Genomic DNA, 24,139 nt, shown 5'->3' on the forward strand with positions numbered 1-24,139 from the left:
CCCTGCGTAAAACCACAGGGAGTCACGGGGACGACTTCTTCCAGGCAGTTACCTCTGCCCAAGAAGAGCACAAGGGGAACGCCCAGGCAAGGAGGTTCTCTTGCTGAAGCTGCACGGCGGCACGTGGGCTACTCAGCGCAGCATTATTCTGTCTTCCACCGATCCTTGAAATGTCTGTTTACTTCGCTGTTTTGAGACACAGTTTTATGTTATCCAGGCTGGTTCTGAACTCTTGGGCTCAAAGGATTCTCTAACTTCACACCCCCAGGTAGCTGGGAATACAAGTATGTGCCACTGTGATTGACTTCTGAATGTGTGACATCAGGCATTTCCACCAATTATTCTCTGTCATGCAGATTGGCACAGGGTCTCTCGTTTGACCCTCAGACCTCAGCAATGAGGCTAGCCTAGCTAGACAGCATGCCAGAGGGCTCCCCGATCTCCACCTTATGGGAGACAGAACAACAGAGATGGAACAGCAGGTACCACTTTTAATGAAGATATTTCTTAAAAAACAAAGAGTCAGCAACCTGCTACAGGTTCTGAAAGAATTGTGTGGACTCTTTCAAGCCCAAACTGAAGGAGCCACCAACCCTCAAAAAAGGAACAAAAGGAAACTTGCTGTCCCAAACCTGTCCTAGCCTCCGTGGCCCTAGGTCTGATATTCCCAGGCTACACGTACCTTTTGACTCTGTCATTTGGTTAAGATGGGTCCTGGTTAAGCACTGTCTGTGGCGGCCATCAGAACATCATCTCCTATGTCACAGAAGAATCCAGAACTCAGTGCTCCAGAGTAAGCGTCTGCCTCCAGTCCCCACATTTGCACAGCTTCAACCAGCGAGCTATCTCTCAAGACTGATTCTGACATTTTTAAAATTAAATTTGGCCTTTGACAATTTTGGACACGTCTATCATACATTCTAATTGCTCCCCTCCCAATCTTCTCTCCTCCTCACCTTTGTTTTAGTATTTTAATAGTTTAAAAGTATCAAAAGGAGAGTACACATTTCATAGTATAGGAAATTATATGAAACTCAAGCATTAGTGCTAACAAAGTTCACTGGCAAACAGTCCTATCTGTGTAGGAGACAGCATAGCCTGCCTAAGAGAAGACAAAAAGAAAAGAAAAAAGCCTGAAAGATTTACTTTACGCCTAATCCATGACAGAAAAGCTAGCTGACTCCTACACTAAAACAATCAAACTAAGTATAAAAGAACAAAATAATAGTTTTCTTCTTTGCTTAAACTGTTTATAAAATTACGTACACTCTATAAAATATACTTTTGAAAAAACTGAAGCCTGGGGTCAAGGACGTAATTCATGGAACTCCGTGAGAGAGCATTTGCCTTGTACGCACAAAACCCTTGGTTCAATTTCCAGGACCACAAAAATCAAGCAAAACAAAACCCTGAGGCCTCAGGGACAGGAATCATCTGGAAACAGCAAGAATGCGGGCCCAGAGAAAACCCACCAGGAATACTAGCACATCCTTACCACATCTGAAACACACACCTGTCCTGAGCAGCTAAAGTGGAAAGGTACACAAGTGTAGAAAATGTTCGTCTGAAGCAAACCAAACCACAATAGCTGCTTGGCGCAAAGCTGCTATGTCTCATCAGGTGCAAAGCAGGCTCGGAGATTGGCCATGTTTTGACAACATCCCCAGTGCCAAACCATTAGCAGGTTCTGGGCTTCCTGAGAGCAGCTGAGGGTGCAGTTCTGAGCTATTATTGGAGCAAAGCTGTTCTGGGGGCGTCTGGCAGGCTAGATGCAAAGACCACTGTGACACACAGAACCCATGCTCTGGCCCACTGTGTACTCTATGATCTTTGAGGAGCACAGACTTGCATTAGCCAACTGCAGACCTTGTGCCAAGGGAGCCAGGTTTCTGAGTCCCAGTGGAGAACATGACAATGCGGGTGCCATCTGCACATCACTAGATATTCTGGGATGGCCCGTAGCCCACTATTCAGTGCAGATGAACAAACAGCACAAAGGAGCCCTGAGCTAGCTCAGATACAGACTGCCATCCCCGGGTCTCCTCTCTAAGACCTGCCTCACCCCAGCCACCTGGAAGCCCTGCTCACCCCAAGTGGCCCCTTCAGCTGATGTGTGGCTCCTGCTTTTCCTGGAGGAAGAAGAAAGAGCCCATGGGACAAAAGACAGACAGCAAGGGTCTAGCTGAACGTGGTATGCAACAGACTAGGAAGGCAGGAGGCAAAATTTAAAAGGTGAAAAGATAAGCATGAATTTAGGTTCGTATTGCTGCTTTAATGCCCGAGTCTGTGCGCTGCTCCGTATTATCAATAGGGGAGAGGTAACTCCACACTGCTTCCGTTATACGGAGGCCCTGACAGGGACCATCAGGACTTCCCTGCTGAGGCCTCAGGGGACAAGGCAAGCCCACAGCCTTCCCACAAAGCCAGAGTGGAATGTCTCTGGCTGTTGTGGGAGTTCAAGAGGGCAAACGCCATTGGTGGGTAGTTGGATTTTAATTACCAAAACAAAGAGTCTATTTATATGCCTTTAAAATGAAAACTTGAGTTCCAGGTACTATTTTTGTCTAACCTTCAGAAAGGGAACCGCCACAGGGTTCAATAAACACCATAATATAAAGAAAGACACATGTGAGGTTGGGCTCTCACCCTGTCCTCCCCTGGACTGTCATTTTATTGACTAGTGTCTAGCCAAAAATCTATTAATATACCAATAAATAAGAATAAATAGGTAATCTCATTCCTCCCTTTCTTACATGAAAGTGTGACAACCTGCAGGTCGTGACCTCTTTGGGGGTCAAAGGACACTTTCACACTAAGACCATCAGAAAACACAGACACGTCATAACAGTAACAAAATGACAGTTATGAAATAGCAACAAAAATAATAAATACTCTTCTGCGCTGTATCCTCTGAACAATGTAGAGAAGGAGCCCTTCCGAGTGCGCTTCCCTGCCTCTTCTGTCACAGCTATAATCTTTTCTGAGTGGCTAGAGCACTCTGTTCCGGATGACACACAGACTGTCACACGAAGTACACCGCAATGTGCAACTCTCCACACTTGTTTGCAAGATAAACCCCCAGCAGCAGTATCAGAGATTTCAATTTCCTCTCATGCTACCAGTTTATAAATCACCTCCATTTTGTGCAGTGCTATGGCTCCTGGTGAGGAACAGAAAAGATAGAAGGTGAGGCCAACAGAAGTCTCGGGAACCCTTATTTTATTTATTTAATTTTTTGCTGTTGCTGTTAGCAATATTAGCAAAGGAAGAACAGATGGAGCGAGGCTGTGCTGTTGGCCTGCAGTTTCTCCTACTCCTGATGAAAAGGGAAAGAAAGGACAAATGAACACGAGATAGAAAAATAAATGCACTTAACAATTCCATAAAGAAGGAAGCCTGAAACCCCATTTCATCTGAGCATATCCTGACCCTGCTGTCACGTGTGCCTTTTCGATAATCATATCCTCAGTAGCTTACATCTTCCTCAACATGGGGGGATGGCTCCCGGGGAGAACAGAGGTGTCCTGGATACAGACAAGCAAGGCTTTGCGGATTAACGGCTGGCTCCTGACTACTCTCTCTTAGCCCCATGCAAAGAAAGCATTTCTACCGTGGGACCAGGAGATGCCAAGATCATGACAAGCACGATCCACTTCATGCAAAGGCCAAGAGCTCTTTCCCAGGCACAGCAAACACTAGAAGTCAGAAAGGAGTTTTCTCTTGAATAAAGAGTCACAGAGTGAAGAGCTCTAGACCTTGGCTTTCTCTTTTGCTTTAGATTTGTGTGTGTGTTCACTGTATATGGTACTAACTTTCATAAGGACATTTTATATGAAGATAATTTGGGGAGACACAGGGAGAGGTATAAATAAATTTATTCATTTACTGTAAATGAATAAATCACACCCAGGACCAAGTCTTCTTCTTGAGGGCAACTGAAACAGATCCACCCCTCAGAGAGAGTCTGCTTTCCTGGTTGCTGGATACTGTGCCAGGTACTACGGTGTTGACTCATATGCAGAACGTGGGTCATTGTGGCAACGACAACACCTAAGGACTTAGGGGCAGGGGTACAAAACTGGAAGGGTCAAACACCAGTTCAGGCTGTAAGGGAAATCAGGGGTTGGCAGGAGAAAAGCAATTAAGAAACCAAAAGTCTGACTGACAGAAACACAACTCAGAGATGTGGGACAATGGAGGATTCAGTGTCATGGGGTCCTCCCTGGCAGCACAGGGCATTTGAAGAGAGAGAGAGAGAGAGAGAGAGAGAGAGAGAGAGAGAGAGAACACATACAGGCACCTTCCTGAGATGAAGGTATGTGCCACCACTGCCCAGCTGGATGGCAGCATGTGGACAGGTGAGTAAGGCTCCACAGTGAGCCTGAACTAGGAAACCAGGCCTATGATGGGGACAGAGAAGAAAGTGACACTGGCAATGGATGATGATCATGATGATGTCCCAAATGCTTTGTGTTAATTCCGTGAGTTAACGCAGCATCACCTTGTTTTCCTAAAGATGATCCCTGGGGGCTAAAATGACTTATTTTACACACAGCACCTGTTAAAAAGACTAATCAAACAAGGAGACATAAAAATGGCTGACTTGTAGCAGACCCCATTAAAGCGGACAGCAATGACTTTACATAGCAGAGAACCCGCCCACTGCAGTGCAGTGTGTAAGAGAAAGCAGGGTGGCCTTTACCACACTCATCCCCAGCCTTCCTTGTGCCCATCTGCAGCTGATCCCTGTTCTCACTCCAGCCCCAGACACCGACTATAAAAACACGCAATAACAGTTTAAGTCAAAGCACAGTAAATCATGCTTGGACTTTTTTTCTCTTTCTCTCTCTCTTGCAAACCAAAGGCATCCAAAGTACCTAAGAGCTACTTTGGACCAGGCAGCACTATTTTTAGCATGTACAACTTCATGCCATATGCCATTTCCCACCCATCTTTTTCCCCACTGACAATGATTCAGTTGGTGTTTTGGCCTTAGGGATTTAGTTTGGATCGTATTTATAATAAGAGTCAAACACATATCAAATTAATATGATCCAAAGTCAAATACAGTATCTTTAAAATTTTAGGTGTTCCTCCACACAGCAAACAATGAAAACACTATTCCAAAAACACTTTGGTTGTTATAATCCCCGAAGAGACGTACAAACATTAATGCCTCAGTATTTCAAACCCTACAAACACTCTGCTGGTGAAAACTACAACAGAAATGGCTTAGCACATCTGAACTGAGGCCATATTGCTCAGACAGTCACTGGGGCTCCATAAGCTAATGTTTCCTACCTTAAAAGGTAGCACAAACGTTAAAAAAAAAAAACCCCACCCACTGTCCTTTCAGACTCCTGACCTTTCTCGGGGGAAGAAGATTATCTTCCAGCTTCTCTCAAATACTCACTGTTTTCCAAGTGATTCAACACTCCCCTCCCACAAAATCTGGAAAGTCTTGCGTCACGTTTTCTCAGAGCCTTTCTTCCTTCAGGCCTTGAGGCTTAAGTTCCCCTGCCTCTTCACATCCCCACCCTAGCCCAGCCTCACAATCAGCTAAGTAGAATAGGCATTAGTTCTCAGCACCCTCCTCTACAGAGTAAGTACCAGTGATGGCTGGGATAGCTGAGGCACCCTGGGCCTTGCCTTCCACTCTGCCTACGTCTCTGGCACCTTCCCCAGCTTCTTCCTTGTCACATACCCATGTCTCAAGACACAAGAGCACCCTGCCCTTGCCTCCAGGCTCTGCCTGTAAGAGGCTGCCCATGTACTCTTCAATGGCACAGAGACAGAGCAGGCACTCCCTCAGAATTGTTCCCCTGATAGCTCCTTCCCTGCCCAGTAGAGGCCCCAGGTCCTTAACGTCTGCACTGGCCTTCTGTTTGCCTGTTGATTGCCTTCCCTCTCCTACAGCCGAGGAAGTCACCGAGGAATGGTAGAGTCCGCACACGACTCCTTATGCCTTTAAAATGCTTCTAAAGCACTGGCAGGGACCAGTGATGCCCCAGAGAACACTGATTTGGAGAATTCTCTCCAGGCATCTCTGGTTATCACAAGTGGGTCCTTCTAGTGAATAAAAGCCAAAGCCTTATTAAATATCTTATAAAACACGGGCCAGTTCTATCAAAAAGAACGAGCTGCCCCAAAATAGCAATAGAATATGAATTACAATCACTTCGATATGAAAAGTAAACTTTTAAAAATCAAAGCTGATAGAACTGAGACCAAGAGAGCCTGCCATAAACGCCCAGCCTTCTACAGCGGCAAGGGCCAATGTTGTCCCTTCCAATCAGTTCAACATTGGTGTTTGTTTAAAAAAAAAAAAAAAGGCAAACCTTAAGAATGTATTTGTAGACTGAGGAAGACTGTGACCGCCGGTGCAAGCAGCCCCACCTGTGCAGGGTCTGCACATGGGAAAGCACACAGCATTTACTGTGCTTGTGAGAAGGCCAACATGGAGGACATAAATAGCACTCCGAAGGCCCTGGAAACAAACTGATGGACCAGTGGCCCGCAGTCCCATGACCATGGGTTGCTGGCAGTGAACACGGCCTAGTAATGGGAGCAGGGAGGCAGGCTGATATTGAGCCCCAAGATTAAAAAAATGTCCACACAGGATTTTGCCTGTGTTTCTTTTCATGGGGAGCCTCCCTGCCCCCACATGCTCTCTGAGATCTAGCCCGGAGCAGCGCATCTCTTCCAAGTATGGTATGTTGTGTTTCCCCATAAGAAGGTGGTTCACAGCCCTCCTAATACTATGTTCCTTTAATCCAGGTGCTCACATTGTAGTGACCCCCAACCATAAAATTATTTTGTTGCTACTTCATAACTGTAATTTTGTTACTGTTATGAAACATAGTGTAAATATCTGATATGCAGGATATCTGATATATAACCTCTGTGAAAGGGTCGTTTGACCCCCCCCAAAGGGGTTGAGACCCATAGGGTAAGAACCACTGCTTTAAGATTTCATTTAAGGGCTGCGTGGTAGTGGTGCAGACCTTTAACCACAGCACTCGGTAGGCAGCCTGATCTACAAGAGCTAGTTCCAGGACAGACTCCAAAGCTACAGAGAAACCCTATCTCAAAAAAGCAACAACAAAAATATTTCCTTTAAGGAAAGGTGACCTTGACTGAAGAGTTTTAAAAGCACTGTCCAGGATTTGGAGCTACAGCTCAGGGAACAGAGTGCTCGCCTGGCACACAGAAGACCCTGGGTTCAGTTCCTAATGCTGTAAATAAGCAGATGCATTGTCCAGGGCCTGTGCATCGGGGTACATCCACCCAAAGCTGCAGCTGCAAGAAACAGAGACCAGCATGGCTGGTCCAAGGAGGCACCGCTACACAGAACCCGTGAAGGGCAGTTCTACAGGGAGCAGCCCTTGGCACCACCACTCTGCCACCAGCCAGTCTGCTGTCTGCCCAAGACCTCCATCCTGTGCCAACTGTCCCTAAGGCCAAGTGGAGCTCTTCATAGTCCCTGTGTTTCTGGATAGGGGCCGCTGATCAATCCCAGATCAGCAGGGACACATTCACTGAGCTGGGCAAAGGAACTTCATCAGAGGGTGGTGAGGACTGCCGTCCCCCAAGTCTCCTTAGCAAGGGGATTTCTCAAGCTCCGAAGGAATTCAAAAGAACAGCACCAAGGTAGAAGGCACCAGGATCTCAAGAGCAGGAGCCCAAGCATTGTTTACATGGTTTTATGTTTTCAAAGTCTCACATAAAACTCAAGAGCTCTACAAAGAGAAAAAGAAGAAAAGTGTGCTGCACAGCCTGGCCTTGAACTACTCAAAGAGCCAAAGTCAAGGTTCCTGGCTCCAGCAGCCCCGAGGACACTAGACAGGAAGAGACAGTCCCTGTTTCCACCGGGGCTGCATCCATAGTAAATCGGTGGTGCCAGGTGCCACCGCGCTTGTCTGAAACAAGCTGCAGAGAAGGGCCTGCAAACAATTAGTCAGAAGGCAGGACGCTGCCAACTGCACACAGGTTCTCGCAACTATACTTACTCACTGAGTAAGTGAAGGAAGCAGAGATGTAATTAGCACTAAAGATAAAGATCTATTTTTAAAGATGGATATATTTATAGCTCTCACATAGTCAGACACTCAGTGGGTGGAGATACACACAAACATATGTCTGTGGTCAGACACAGACAAACCTGGGGACACATGAGCCACAAAACAGGTTTATAAAAGTAAGACTCCATTAACTGATACTTTTTGACCATGAAAGATCATTTCAAGGTTGCTGATCTCAAGTTTGACCTGTAATAAAGCCTGACTCATTGCTATATTTATTTTGCACAAATAAAACTGGGTTAAAATTTAAGTATTTCTAATGTAAACACATTTTCGGTTTCTTCGCTTTTAAACCAGCAGCATAGGTTTTGGTTTTTCTGCTAGGTCCATCAGGATCTGTACACAAATATACCTGCAAAATATACCTGGAAAAATATACCAGGTGAAAAATATACCAGGTGCAAAAATATACCTGGAAAATCTAAGGTTTAGAGTATAGACAAGAACAGATAAACTCATTTTTTTTTCTTAAAGATATAAATCATGGTAAGCTGGTAAGTGCCAGGCAAATCTGGGACCTGAGTTCAAACCCCAGTACCCACGGAAACAGCTGGCTATAGCGGTACACACTTCTAACCACAGCACTGGAAAGGGAGGGCAGAGACAGACAGATCCCTGAAGCGCCCTGGGCAAGGAGTCTAGTAGAATCTGTGAGCTTCCATTTTGGTGAGAGGCTTTGTCTAAGTAAACAAAAGTGGAGAGCAACCGAAGAGAGAAAGTAAACATCTATCTCTGGTTAACACATGCACATATGTGTAAACTGCACTAACAAGTACATACATAACACACAAATACACACAAAATTAAAATTAGAACCCTTTGAAACATACAAAGCATGGGGGAGGGTAATATTAACTAAAATGAATGGGAATGACATACGGGATAAGTATGAAGTAGGCAGAGCTGAGGCCTCCGGAGGTATGAGAGAACTTCCATGAAGTTGTGATCAACTGGTATTGAGTTCTAATTAGGAAGGCTTTAGAAAACTAGTTCTGAATTACCAATGATTTGAACATGCTCCCACCAAGTGTACCTTAAGAACCTCACACATAGTGAAAGGTGTTGGGTCAAACATCAGGGGATTAAAACAAAGTTTGCCCTCCCGAACGGATTGCCCTCATTACTGTGGGAACACATTGGCTATCAAGGGGGCAGGGTTTAAGGTGTTCTTAAGAGAAGACAGGCTCCACAAGGATGTACATTAAGGAGATCACTGGGATGGTAAGGACAATTAAACACTAGAACAGATCTCCTCCATGTGTGATGGGAGCTGGGGCTGCACAAATGTGGCGGATGCAGACTGAACTAACTGCTTCTGAGCGCAAAGCCTTGAGAAGAGCGTACTTTTGTGGATTAACACTATCATAATTCCCACTGATGTGTCTAGGGACAGGTAAGTATCTCTTTGTACTTGGAGTCTATAGGGGAGCATGAAGGAGAAATGGCATTTTAAACACAAAAGCAACGGGAAGTGGAGCCCTGCTGACGATAAGGTCCCATGAAGTAAAGGGCATGACTCAGCTTGCCACAGCTGGGGTTCAGAGGGATCAGGAAATAAACACGTTGCATGTAATTTCATCTGTGCATGATGGCTTTGCCAGTATCCCATAGCAGGCACTCCTTCAGGGCACTTGCCTGGCCTGGGGGCCCGGGAACTGTAGATCCTGTAGTGAGTCCAGAAGTTCACGTCCGACCACAATCCCTGGCATACTGTGCACTACGTTCTGGCTTCAGACAAATGCATTAAACTCCCATCCAAAACACATAACTTAAATGTGAAGTGGGAGGACACTCAGAACCTCTGAAGGACTCTGCTAAAAGTCCAGCTTTTAGACACACCACTCCAGCCAGAAGGACAGAGCACTCCAACCAGAAACCGCCAAGATCTACCCAGGTGGAGCTCCGTTTTCGCAGGCTGTTGAGTACTTTCTCTATTACAAAGAAATTATTCCAGGTTATGTCCTGGTGTAAGGACTCCATGACTAAGTGACAGGAAAGAGAAGACAGACTGTCAGCATAGTATCTTTTATTCAGGTTAGCAATAAATTTGAAAATAACCTATCCCAAGATCTAAATATGGACGTTTCTTCAAAGAGAAGTAAATGTCCAATAAGCACCCAAGAAGATGCTAAACATCACTGGTTATTAGGGAAATGGAATTTAAACCCTGGTAGCACTATTCCACACCCAATAGAATGACTATGGTCAAAAATTGATCACAAAAATCACAAAACAATAGTAAGTGTTGACAGGAATGTGGAAAACAAGATCCTTCACTCACTGTGATGGGAATGGAAACTGATTCAGCTACTCTCAAAACGAGTCCACTAGTTCTTCAAAACGTTAAATATAAAATTCACTGACCCAGCAAACCTGACTCTCTGTATAAAGTCAAGAGCAGTAAGTATACCTTCCATTTAAAAATGTCTTCATGAATGTGGTTATAGCCAAAAGGTAGGGGAAAAACTAGCATCTGCCAATATAGTGAACGATTACTCAGCTCAAACGAAAAAAAATGGAAAGCTGACACATGTTGACACTTGTCACAGCACAGCTCAACTCTGAAGCATGCAAAGTGCAAGGAGTCTAACACAAAGAGCCAAGAGTTCATGGGAAGAAAGCACAGGCCACGGGGGGTGACATCTAGGGTGTATGAAGCTTCTTATGAACTGATGAACGTGCTCTGGAACGAGACAGGTGGCAAGTGTACAACCTTGGATTATAATAAAAACCACTTACCTGTCACTCCACTGTGGTGAGCCGCATGACGTGGAAGTCATATTTCAATACAAGAACAAACCAGGCACCACACAGCCCAACACTGCCGGCCTCACGTGACAGACAGTGTAACTTCCTGCATGCCAATCAACAACCACCTTGAGCTTCCTCAAAGACACAGGGTCCCATTCCACAACTCATGCTGCCTCTCCAGCTTCCCTAGGTATAAAACTATCTTCTTCTTGACCTCCTGTGACCCTCTGCACATTTACGCAATCTCTAACTCCGAGCGACTCTCTGCAAGCTTGCCTAAATTCTGCAAGGAAGTCCTTGTGTGTATGGCAGATATACTGTACCCACTTGCTGGTGTGAGAATAAAGTTGGTTACGGCATAGAAAATGCTTATAGTGTTACTTAAATAATAAACGGAACCAAGCATATATTCTTGCCATGAACTTCTTAGTGCTCCTGTGCCAAAACCATGCTACTGAACATAGATAGCCCCTACCTTCGTGACACCTTCAGTCTAGGAGGGTGGATAGTATCTCCATCCATCTTCATGCAATTGCAGTACAGGGTCTGCTACGGTTGGGGAGATCTGGATAGGGGCCCTTAAGCGGGCACTTAGTAACAAAAGTCAGAGAAAGCTCCGTTGGCGTTGGCTCTACGACAGGTACTCTGGATCGCACTGCAGGTCTAAGGAACACGAAGTTCTAGACCACAGACAGACACTAAATCCTACCTGAAGAGAATGACTAGCGCCTGGCAAGCTCATGTGCCAAGATTACCTGAGGCTAAGGGCAAGCACCAAAGTTGGCAGACTGAAGGCCGCTGCCTGGGAGTGGAGGTGGACCACAAAGCTTCAGGACATTGATGTATTTCCAGGGGGCTGTCCAGGCTGGCACCTCTGAAGGACAGTGCAGAGAAAACTAACCCCAGCTCCCAAAAGCTAGGCCAGACCTACTGTGGTTCATAAGAGAGCTGTCTTTGTGTCAGAGGACAGTGTTTCCCCAGTAACGGGAGGCCAGCTTTAATCTGAGCACTCAATACCTTGATAATTTTCACCAGGAAAATTCAAAGATGTGTCTTCCTCACAAATGACCAAGAAGGGACACACTGGTCACTTCTTCCGAAATTATCTTCTTATACACTAAATAGTGTCTGCTTAAACTTCACAAGTTAAGTCCTAATCCACAGTACCTCAGAATGAGACCATTTGAAGTTAGAAGTCTGCAGAGAGGTAACGGCAAAATGAATCATCACCCAAAATGGCTGGTGTCCTCACGAGGAGGGGAAACTTGAATTCAGACAGGTAGAAGGGCCATGTGAAAACAGAGAGAGAGAGAGGTCAGCTAGGAGGCAGGGACCCAGCCATGGGTAAAACATGAAACAAAGGCAACAGCTAAATCACTGCTTGTGGTTTCTTGACTCCAGCACTGAGACAATGAACTTCAGTTGTTTGCCCCCTCAGTTCACAGTACTTTACCATGGCAACGCTCTTGACTAGCACACGCCCTATCTACAGAAACATTGCTCCCTCTTCTCAGAATCCCAGGTACTTGGCAGAAAACAGAGATCACCTTTCTTCCTAGTAGAAAAAGCCTCAGAGTAGAAGGGACTTCTGCAATTTAGAGGGAATGTATACGATGCTCACCAGCAAAACTGATCGATCAAAATATCATACAGACACCCTTTGGCCATCCTCCTTTTCTTTCTTCCTCCTTCTTTCTTTTTTGGATTTTATTACATGAGAAAGGCAGGCCTTAAGACAAGACAGGGTCTCACCATGGAGCACAGGATCCCTGGACCCAATACTCCAGGCTCCACAGTGCTGGAACGATAGTGCCCCACCGTCCTGGCCTAACAATCGTTTTGATGAACACAAATAAGGTATCTGATCCCAGTGTGGTGGCACACACTTTTAATCCCAGCATTCAGGAGATAGAAGCAGGCAGAATTTGAGGCCAATCAGGTTTACATAGAGAGTTCTAGAGTTATAGATCATCTAGGACTACAGGACTACATAATAAGACCCTGTTTCCAAAAAAAAAAAAAAAAGACGTAAATAAAGAGAAAATAGTATATCTGAAATCAGGGCTTATGGATAACCTTGCAATCTTACCTCCCATTCATCCTCCAGGTTATTTTTGAGTATTGACTTGCTGAGTAATATCAACAAATTCTTGCTTTTCATAGTTAAGTGTTTGCATGAGAACCACCACCTGATATACTCTTCAATTAAGCTTATTCCAGGATTAGAAAGATAAAAATTTTACTTCTAAGTCAAAACTAGTGGCATGTGATAATGGCTTGTATTTTTATTACAAGTGTGGATCTATCAAAACTACTAGTGACATCTGACAATGGCCTGTATTTTTATTACAAGTGTGGATCTATCAAAACTACTGTCACACAAGATCACAAGTAACCACCACTTTGCCTGCCAGATGACTGTGTTCAGTTCACATATACTGAAATGATCCCTGTGGTCACTGAGAGAGATCAGCCATATTCTACATTCTAAAAAGTTAAACTTTAAAATTCAATTCAGAATAACTTAAAAAGGCTGTGCGAACTTTAAAACTTAATATATATATATATATATATATATATATATATATATATATATATATTTTATAAGGCATCGAAGCCAGCCTTCCTTCTTAAAAATCCATCCCAGCTCAGAGCCATTCACAGGATTCATAAGCAGTAAATTATAAAATGGTGGCTCTCAACCTTCCTAATGCTATGATCCTCTAATACAGTTCCTTATGTTGTGTTGACACCAACCCATAAAATTATTCTGTTACTACTTCACAACTGTAACTTTGCTACTGTTATGAACCGTAACATAAATATCTGGTATGTGATCCTTGTGAAAGGGTCGTTTGACACCCTCAAAGGTGGTCACAACTCACCGATTGAGAACCACTGTTTTTAAAACCTGTTCACCAATACAATTTCTAAGTCAAAGAAAATAAATAAAAGTGCATTGCTAATTATCTTTCTGAAAACTGAAATGATGAATTTATGGAGAATTGATGCACTGGAGCAATCAACTTGTGAGTTTATAACTAGCCACAACTTTTGAGTCAGCCTTTAAGGGAAAATGATAATGAGCTAATAATAACTTCAGTTATTGCCAGGAGGCTGCAATCTCCATACCCTGCAACACTCTCTAAACTACATAACCTGGCACAGGTACCAGGACTTGTTTTGTTTTGTTTTTGTTTGACTGGAATTTTGTTTTATTTTTGTAATTCATGCTGACCTCAAATTCACAATTCTCCTGCTTCTGCCTTCCAACGAATGTGCCACCAAACCTGGCTTAGTGTATTCTGTGGTTCATCTGTAGGTACTTGGTAATTTTACATACACAAAGATATGGTGTTTTGTGTTGTTTTGCTCTCAGCAATTCATGTCAAGAGACCTACCAAACTGTCCTCATCCTCTGTCAATGCAGACTCTGGAGGTCCACGGCACTGACCATCCCTGACCAGATAAGCCACGCCTACAGGAATCTTGTGCTTACCAAGAGCCAGCCATACCTGGCCCTAGACTGTTAATGCCAGCTGCACATATTACTACCAACTCCTAAAATGTGATACCAACTCATGAACAAGAAGTGTGGACAGAAAGAAAAGTTGTTCCTAGAAAAATGAAGATGAATATTTGAAAGGCTTCTATAAGAGCAAATTATGTAAGTAAGAAACTGCCGACAAAAAAAAAAAAAAAAGGTGTGGGCAAGCAAGATAACTATAAAAGACTCAAAAGTCATTTTAAAAAAAAAAAAAAAGCAGTATCCTACACCCAGTTTGCTTTGCAAATATCCTTGCTCTTCTTTGAAGAAGTAAAGGCCAGAGCAAACACATGCACTTACACGCATGACAACCAGAGCAAACACATGCACTCACACACATGATGGCCAGAGCAAACGCATGCACTCACACACATGATGGCATTACTGTGAATCCACATACTTAAGGATCCAGAGCAAAGTGGGTGGCAGAGCTGCTAGTCTAGACGCAGACTGCAATAAGGAAGATTGAACTTCCAGGCACTTTCTGAGTTCTAGCAAACTCAGACACTGACTGCCGAGACCATCATTCACGGTCCACTATTAAAAGTCATGTGACCCTAACAAAGGCCTCAACTTCCCTGAGCGGCCCCCTTTATGTCCATCAGACAGAGGCAAAGATGTGGCCACAGGTGACACTGGCCGGGCTCAAGTCTCAGCCACAGCGATTCCAGTGCTAATTATCTGGTTTTGTTCTTGGCCGACGTAGTGTTACCAGACAAAAGCCCCAGCCCAGCCCCATCAGGTAAGGAGACGGGCATGGAGTAGTCTGCCGTTTAAAGTGAGACTTGAAGGTTGAAAGACTGGAGATCAGTTTGTTAACAAGAGCGGGCAGCAAAATGACACCCAGATCTGCGGCTGCAACAACGCCGACCAAGAAAGGGAAAGAGGAAGCGAGGTCAACGGCAAGAAGGCCAATCACTGTTTCAGACCACGACTGTTTCACTTTTTCTTCTCCTTAAAATACCAGAAGATGAAATCATGCCATTTGCAGGAAAATGAATGGGACTGGAGATCACTATGTCAAGAGAAACAATCCGACTCACAAAGACAAGCATGCCGTGTAGCCTCTCATATGAGGACTCTAGACAGTTTTCTCAAGACTTGACTTTGTAGGGAGGTACTATCTGGGGAGAGCAATGGAAACAGCAGTGGGGCAAGGAGAACAATGGTGGGTGGTGAATGTTAGCATGTACATTACACATGCATGAAAGAGCCATAGTCAAACTGGTTGCTTTATAAAAATAGCCATCAATTTCTTTAAAAGGGGTTCTTAAAAAATATAAGTCAGGCTGAATTTGCTCAAACAGCTTCAGGAGAGATTTCTTTTGAATCAGTTATTGGATCAAAACAATCTCCCTGAAACCACCCTCTTAGACTCCAAGCTTTTAGCCTGAATTGAGACAGACAAAGTCCCAATGTGACCCTGCAGTGTTCTATCAGCAAAGATTGCAGATCCCAGAACAGCAGGATGTAGGTGTCACAGGCGAGCAGGGTAGCATTCCCCTGGTGAAGCACTCCATTTCAGGACTTCACAGCAGCCTCACAATCAAAGGTCCAGCCTAACAGCTTAATCAGGTAATGGCTGGACCAAAATAGAATCCTCAGGAAACAAGGGCTGGTTGGGAATAAGCACAAACCAACATTAGTTAGAGAACTATAGCCAGAAAAAGAAAAGAGAGAGAAGGAAAAAAAAAAAAACTTTTAATGTGGAATTTTGAAGGATTCCAGACTTCTTTTACATGACATGTTTACTTTAGGATTCCCTCGGCAGGCTCCTATCCACTGGGGGACCCACGTGTGTGGCAGCTATCAATCAACACTACAAAAACTGTGATCCAGAATAAGGTCTGAGCGCCTTACATGGAGTAAGGCAAGGAAGCTTTCACCCGGCGTTCCTGTGGTATCTCCTTCATGTTCTGATGGGAAGAGGACAAGCTTAGGCTCCCACCTTGCTGCCTCTACAGCACGGAGACAAAGTATCTGTGATGAGCAAATGGAGCGTCAGTGAAGTGCCTCATTTTATTTGCTACTTGCAGAGACTGCTAAGGAATGATGGATGAAGGCAATTGTTTTTGTTTGTTGCCGCTGCTTGTTTTTTTGTTTGTTTGTTTGTTTGTTTAAAGACAGGGTATCTACAAGTAGTTCTGGCTGTCTTGGAACTTGATATGTAGACCAGGCTGGCCTCAAACTCACATTGATCTGCCTACCTCAGTTTCCCCAGTGCTGGAATTAAAGATGTGCCACCATGAAAGGCTCAAAGAATTATGATAAACGCGTTTGCTTTTTATGTTAATTATTTGCATATTACTCTATAAGAAACCTTCATGTTTCTGAGTATTATACATTACAGGCCTGAGTGGAGAGCCCAGCTTGACCCTTTCATTCCTTTGCTCTACCAGAAAGGGAAGGCATGAAGGGGCTGCTAATTAGTAGTAGCTACTGTTGTCCCATCTCTCCCTGTCAAATGCTAACCTCCCTCCCAGTGAGCTTGTTTCCAAGTTGGTCCTCACTGTCCCCTAAGGCTGAGGTTTCCACATACCCTGTAGAACCCAGCAGGCTGGTACCCTGTACTCTCTGGCTTCTCGGCAATATTCACTTCCTCTCGCATACTGCAAATTGCCTGTCTTTCCAAGACTGTCAGTTCCCTTAACACGGGGCGGACTCTGTGCCGCTGACCTCACAGAGGAAGAAGCATAGAGCAGGTGCTCCATCGAAAAGGATACAAACGGACACAATTATCTTCTGATGAAAAGTTACCCACAATCCTAAACACGGATGCTGAAAGCGTATGGAGCCTTGCTAGATGTCACTCTGGGGCAGAGGTCAGGTCAAGGCCTCAAACTGCTTCGGGTACCAAACACCTGACCCCTTGACCAGAGTGCAGGGTGCACAGGGAGGAGAAGTGAGGCTGGAGACTTGTATCATGATCACACAGTGCAGAAACATGCCAGCTGACCCCAGAATTTCTCAACTGCGGTTGACCCTCTAGTCTAGAAAATCAAAGTGTTTCAAACAAGTCACCACCTCATCCTCACACCAACCCAAACCCAGATAAATCCCTCTGTTTTCACCTCCAGTAGGTCCTTCACTTCCACCCACTTCCTCTCCCAGTCGCTACACCTGAAGCAACAACAACCTCTTCTTTTACAGCTCACAGAATTCAATCCATTCCAGGCTGCAGCCACATCTACTTCTACCCCGAGATTTTCCATGCCTGGTCCCTTGACATCCTCCAGCAGCTGATGGCCAAGGTCTCCTCTGACCTAAACAAGCTTCCCTTCGCCTCACTCCCCTCACCCTCCGCCTTGCACCTACCTGCAGTGAGGTACCTATGTGCTAACATGCACACCTACTTATCCAGAAGGGAAGTTCCAGCAAAGCAACTGGCTTTGCCTGAAAGAGTCTGTTACCCAGAGAAAGTTCAAAAAGAAGAAGAAAATGCTTGAATGAATGTTTAATCACCTGGAAAAATCAACAGTATCAGGACCTTGACATTAGACCCCCCCCAAAGAAATTCAACCTTTCTGTAAAACAAACATAACCCTTTTCCTTTCTGTGAAATAACCCTGCCCCCACTGAGACCCTCCCCTTCCCTCACCCCACCTTCTTACAAATCCACGGCAGTCTTCGAGCCAACCACCTTTCTGTCTGGAAATGACCCAGAATTCCTTGGCTCCGTAAACCGGAACTCCACCTTGGAGTGGAGCCCAAGGTCTCAAACTCACACTTAGCGCCAAACAGAGAGGCCTTGACGTCCTCTGAATTTGCTCCACACATCTGGTTACCACCCCATCCTTTGGAGGAACAAAAACAGGAAAGGCACGGAGGCCTCTTGAGGCCGAGACAGTCTCAGGGATTTGGGCGAAGCCATCCTTCTCCAAAACCCCTGATGCTTGACCCCACACAGGGAGGAAACAGTGAACTCTGGGCAAGCTAGGGTCAGAAAAAGGACATAGAAGGAGATATTGAATGTGGTAAAATAATACACACCTAGTCCTGGCTTTGAAATCAGACAAATGCCTAGCTTCAAATCCTGCCTCCAGAAGGAGCAGTTCTGCCCTTAGATTTTATATTTGGTTCATCTACCTACTCTTTAATTTCCCACCATGAGCCAATTATTCATATAGAAAAAAAAAACGCAATCAGATACCAAATCAGTCTTTGTGAGTTAGCAAACAATTCTGGGTTTGCCACACTGTTTTGACATTGAACCATACAAAGTGACTGACATTTACTTAATTCTATCATGGAGGTGAGCCAAGCTGATCCCCGAATTGTGTTTATACATGTACACAGCAAGTGAACATTCAATATGTAATTTTCAATGAAGGACTCAAATGACAAGATGAATTCCCTCTGTGCTGATCCCACTAATCAAGTCTGACAGACTAAAACCTGTTCTTGGTGGGTTCTGTTTTCTCATGGTCCATGTTGCCAGGCACTAACCTACCTGTGTTTTGCCGGTAAAGACACAGCAAGAAACAAGATGGAAATCATTAAAAAGCTAACGACTTTGACATCAGAGTTTCCTGCTCATATAGAATGTGGGGAAAACAGGCAACTGGGATGTTAAATCTCGTTTGTTTTTTTTTTTTTTTTTTTTTGGAGATTATCCGTCAGCTCTTCCTTGAGTTTATCTTCAGAAACCAAAGGAATTCTTTAAGACAGAATGATGACTCGGCAATAAATAAACAGTAAGGCATCATTCCTCATGCTGACGGGCACCAAATTTTGCAAGGATATTTAGCAGAGGCATTCCTCTCTCAGTCTTGCTCCATAAATACCGAAGGAGGAAGAGCATTGCCTAAGACCAAAGTTTGGCAAATGAATCTGATGAAACCGTCAGTGTATGGACACATGCCACACACAGCATGGTGTCCCTAAGGCTCCTGGCGACTATAATTATCTGGCTCTCAGAGGTCCTACCTTAGGGTTCACATGCAAAACACAGTTCCCTGTGGCTCAAACACGTCCACCTATCAAACCGGCAGCACATCAGGGCAATAAAGATTCCAACTCCCATCTGGGTACTGCTCCGCTAAGAAAATGCACAAACTTGAGCAAACTCACAGAAAGAAGCTAAGAGACAGCCATTCCCGCTGAAAATCTGCCCAAGGCTTGCTTTATAAGGCCTTTATAATGGATTTAATGTCTGCGGCAGGTAAAGGAATTGGCAAACACCTTTGGTTCAGTACAGAACAGGGCACCTAACCAAGAAAGTGTGCAGGGGCTATGCGTAAGTAAACACCACGCTTGCAAAGAGCATGGACTAAAGTCAGCTGGTCTCGGTCCCTGTCCCAGGCTGGTCACAAATGAGCTGTTTCAGAGGCAAGTGGTTTAACTCCTGTGTCTTATTTCCTAACCCAGAGATGGAGAGTATCTAACAAAAGCAAATAAATATTCCCTACTGTTTATAGTTACTGGGGCAATCAAATGGATATGGAGGCGGTCAGAAAATACAAAGGCTAAGCACAGGGCACTCCTCTACTACACACAGACGTATACGAATATAAGAGCCACCTGGAAAACTCCCTGCACCCACTCTTGCTCACACTGAATATACATCCTGTTATGAATGAAGGGAACTCCTGGGATGTCGGGAAACTTCTGTGAATCAGTATGAACACACAACTCTTGGAGCATGGGCATTGCCACCTGTCCTTAAGGGCTCTGTGACAGTTTCTGGTGCCCTAGGACAGCCACACAGGCAAATGCACCCACCCCAGCTTTGCAAGGATCAGGCTCTAAGCCTATTACTTGGGTTTTACCAGACACCAGCTATGTGCTAAGATTCCTCAGAATACCGAGTGCACTAGGATCAGGCCAAAGGAGTCACGAACTCACAGGACTAGTCGGCTAGTGTGAGAACTCAATGGAGGTGGAGGTCACCTTCCCTTTGTTTATTACAAGTACTTTCTTGTATTTCTTCTATCCCTTGGGTTAGGGTGAACTTACCTGAAGTCAACAGAGAAATGTCTTCAACAGTATAAGAAATCAAAAAAAAAAAACAAAAAAACAAAAAAAAAACAAAGAAAACCCAAAACAGGACAAAAATCACAAGGAATTCCATACCAGATAAGAACTGTTACTCTGCTACTGACCCTCTCTAAGCAGACCCTGGAGGCTCTAGGCTTGATACAGAGCCAGGCCAGCTGCCTGAGGAGCTCTGAGTATCTGGGACTACAGGATCACGTCCAGTTCTCACCCTCCCTTCCTCCGCTCTCCACATTCGTATGTCCTAGAAACTGCTAAGGCCCTCAACTCCTGAGCAGACTGAACGTTATGTGAACGACTAACCTCAGGTATGACCAGGACAATCAAAGGCGGGGACGAAGTCACGGAAATGCGCAACACAAAATCGTAACACAGATGCCAGGACCTGGGAATGGTCTTTAAAGAGAAACCCAGAAGCGCAGAGATGGCCCAGAACACAGTGCTTCTCAAACTACAGCAGAAGTACCTGGGGGTGTGGTGAAACCTGACACCCAGGGCTTCCTAGGCAGTGGTCCAGGGGCCACACTCCCGAGAACACTGATGAAATAAATGGACAAGGACTGCCCAGGGTGTTGTCCCTACCGAGACTTCAGATCCTGCTTCATTCCTCTCTTTACTTCACACAGGGCCTTACGAAAACCCCTGATGGGAATGAAGCCACTGTCCCCGCAGGCAGCTGCAAGGGACACTATTGCCAATCCCGTCCTGGTCCTGATGGGGCTGTGAACAAGATGAGTTTGCAGAATGAATGAGTTGGGGTGACAAGCGGACAACATGAAAGGGGAAGGAGCACTCAGTGGTCTCCTGGTCCTGAACCTGAGGACAGCACGGAGGATCGGTGATGAGACTGTGTGCCAGGAGATGGTGCCAGGAGAATGCTGTGACCTGCTTTTCCCCTCACTAATTTGTCCTGGTGACCTGCCCCAATACACTGATTTCCCGCTGAGAGTTCCTGTTGCACCTCCAGACACCAAGCTGCCACCTTGCCAAGCTATCAACCCCCACAAGGAAGGCAGCAGGGAAGCACCTGCACTGCACCCCAGGTCCCTGAAGATTGGACCTGAGGATTCCTGACCCAGAAGGAGCTAATGGGATCACACTGAACGCTGGCTGTTTTACAAATAGCAGGAGTTCCTGCCATGATGTATAGTTCTGTGTGTGGGGAGTCAGCAGATGCTCCTAACAGACAGTGATTGTGTGACTATTGAAACAGCCTCTCCCACTGGCCTGACCTGCCAGCTTTTTCTCCTTTAGCTCGGAAGGAACAATCTGCCCAGTATCCACACCCAAACTGGCCTCTTCTGGCTACGGAACAGGAGAAAGAGCATGCGAAAAGCCAAGTTCAGGTTCGACAAGGAAAGGGAGGTGCTAGGTGCTTTGTTCCCAATACCCTGGCAAAGACAGCATATGTGTTTGCAAATACGATGATCCTCTGCATGCAAATATGTATATTTGATGGGAAAACAGGACTTTCCTTCCTAGTCATAGAACTTTTAAAAACTCAGTTTTTTCTTACATGCAAAACTATACCTCAGTTCCCAAACCCCTGGCTCAGTTTAAGCTCTGTGAAGCCCTGTAAGCCAAACCTTCCAAAGCAGAGACAAGGACCCACACAGCCTCCACTTAGGAGGGGTCCACTGGGACCTAAAGAGCATGGATTAAACGCTCTTCCCCCTCCCTTGTCCCCTTCAAGGGATCCACTCGTTTGTACCCTTCGATGAGGCCATACCAGCTGTCTTCACTTCCAGCACCCTTGGTGGTTCCTGTCCTCACCTGTTTTCCAGAAGCGTCATGCACACCACCTCTCTGACGCCAGGGTTGTTGGCCTTCTCCAGAGAGCAGCCCTGCAAGTTCCAGGTGGCCAACCTAAACACAGGCCGCCCATCCCTCATCCCTCCGAAGGCTTCCACGGAAGGCCTCATGGAGATGATCTGTGTGGGCCCCCCTGGTGGCAGGTCCAAGTCCTCGCTCTGCAGGCTCAGAGATGTGGGACTGGGATGAGGCTTGGCGGTAAAGGTGAGCCCTCCATTGGTGTGGGTCGATGGGGGCCTGGACCTCTCTGCGAACACCTGGTGTCTGATTCTGTCCAGGAAGGCTGCATTGATTCCGTCCATCCTCACCAGGTCCTCCACACTGCGAAAGGGACCATGTTCACGGCGGTAGTCCACGATGCTGACAGCCATCTTCTCCGTGAGGCCTCGGACACTCATGAGCTGAGCTAAGGTGGCTGTGTTGATATTGACTCGTGGCGTGAGGGGCACCGAGGTGGCCAGGTGATGAGGCTGCTGCTCAGCCAGCAGGTCCCGCCTCAGGGAACTGGGAGAGTGCTGCGCGGAGTTACCCTTGCTGCTCACACAGATCTCAAACTTGACCTGTTCCAGTTTGGTGGCCCCTACGCCGCTCACCAGAGCTAGATCCTCCACCTTCTTGTAGCCACCGATATATTCTCGGTACTCCACGATGCTTCTGGCCACTGCACGTGTCACCCCAGGCAGGGTCATCAGTTCCTCCTCAGTGGCGGTGTTGATGTTTAGCCGCTCCTGATTCACCAGGATGTTGCTGAAGTTGCAAGCTGCACTGAATTTACGGTTATGTGACAGGTCTGAGGGGTCTCTGGGGATAGAGCGATGGCAGCCCAGGGTGCTCCCCATGGCCAACCAACACAGAGCAACTCTGGATAGAGAAGCCCGGGAGCCTTTATAAGCACAAAAGAATGGAAGGCTGCAGGACTTACGGGTCGAGGAAGTTGCTGCAGACAAACATCAAATCTTCCATAGCTAGTGTTCAAAATTTTGCTGAGCCACCTAGAAATTGACATGGAAATTGACTGAAATTAATCAATCAGCCCTTAGCACTCCTGTAGTGTTGGAAGTTCATAACTAGTGGGGGACAGGTCAACTCCTGAAAACGCAGACGCTGTGAGGCTGCCCCTTGTGGGTTTTCCTCGGGTTATTTATCACACAAGGTCCAAAATGCGAAGAGAACTATCCCCACGAGCCCCACGTCTCTCTGCTCTGGCAGCGCTGGAGCCACCTCCTCACTTCGGAAGCCCCCACCGGAGCTCCTGCAGACAGACAAGAATACGAAGCCCCTACAGCGCTCAGGAGGGCACTGTAACTTGGGAACTCAGAGCTGCTGAGCGAGCGGGCGCAGACACCGAGCAGAGGCTCAGGGACCCACCCCCGGCCCTCCGATCCCTTCCCACCTCTCCGCCGCTCTGCTGGGGTCGGCCCCCGGTTCCCTGGGGCTCGCCGCGAGCGTCCCGGCTTCTTCTGCGGGGGAAATTCAGTGCCGTTCTCCCGGGGCAGGCAGTGGCTGCTCAGGAGCGACAGGAGCAGCTGTGAAATTCGGCCCCCGAAGCTGCATCAGGACTTGCAGCGTCGCCTCTGCGTTGATCCAGCCAAAGTCCGGCGCCCAACTCGAGCGCGAGACACGGCGGAGCGCGTCCTGAGCCCCGCGCCGCGAACCCGCCGCTGCTCGCCGCGGGTGTCACAGCTAAAGTCGGGTCTCGCCGCCCGCCCGCGCCTCCGCCGGCACAGCCACGCCTCCTTCGCGCCAACTCCTCCTCCCGCCCTCCCGCGGCACGTAGGGGCGGGGCGCGAGCGCCAGGGGGCGGGGCCATTGGTAGGCCTGGTGGGACGGAGTCGAGGGCGGGGCTTCGAGACTGGGCGGGCAGTAGGGATGGCCCACAGGGTTCCTTGTGAACCCCTCTGCTTTTTCTGGAACCTAGTCTCCTACTGAGCTCTGTTTTTGTTGGGTGGAGCTG

The 24,139-nt window shown here is 46.3% G+C and overlaps 1 protein-coding gene across 2 annotated transcripts in view; it reads right to left on the reverse strand.

The window, feature by feature from the left end:
• Eepd1 (endonuclease/exonuclease/phosphatase family domain containing 1) overlaps nt 1-23,862 on the reverse strand; it is a 103,641-nt gene extending 79,779 nt beyond the window's left edge. The window contains exons 1-2 of one of the 2 annotated variants that reach the window (XM_048458700.3): nt 23,579-23,862; nt 22,147-23,177 (exon numbers count right to left, since the gene is read on the reverse strand). In XM_048458700.3, coding sequence (XP_048314657.3) covers nt 22,147-23,024 — 878 coding nt within the window. In that variant the 5' untranslated portion in view covers nt 23,025-23,177; nt 23,579-23,862. Of the gene's footprint in view, nt 1-22,146; nt 23,552-23,578 lie in introns of those variants that run through there. The other variant, XM_087905755.1, reaches the window with a different exon arrangement.
• Nucleotides 23,863-24,139: the final 277 nt, after the last annotated feature.

The sequence above is a fragment of the Myodes glareolus genome, chromosome 4, assembly GCF_982192425.1.
Source record: "Myodes glareolus chromosome 4, mMyoGla1.1, whole genome shotgun sequence".
Classification (NCBI taxonomy): Eukaryota; Metazoa; Chordata; class Mammalia; order Rodentia; family Cricetidae; genus Myodes; species Myodes glareolus.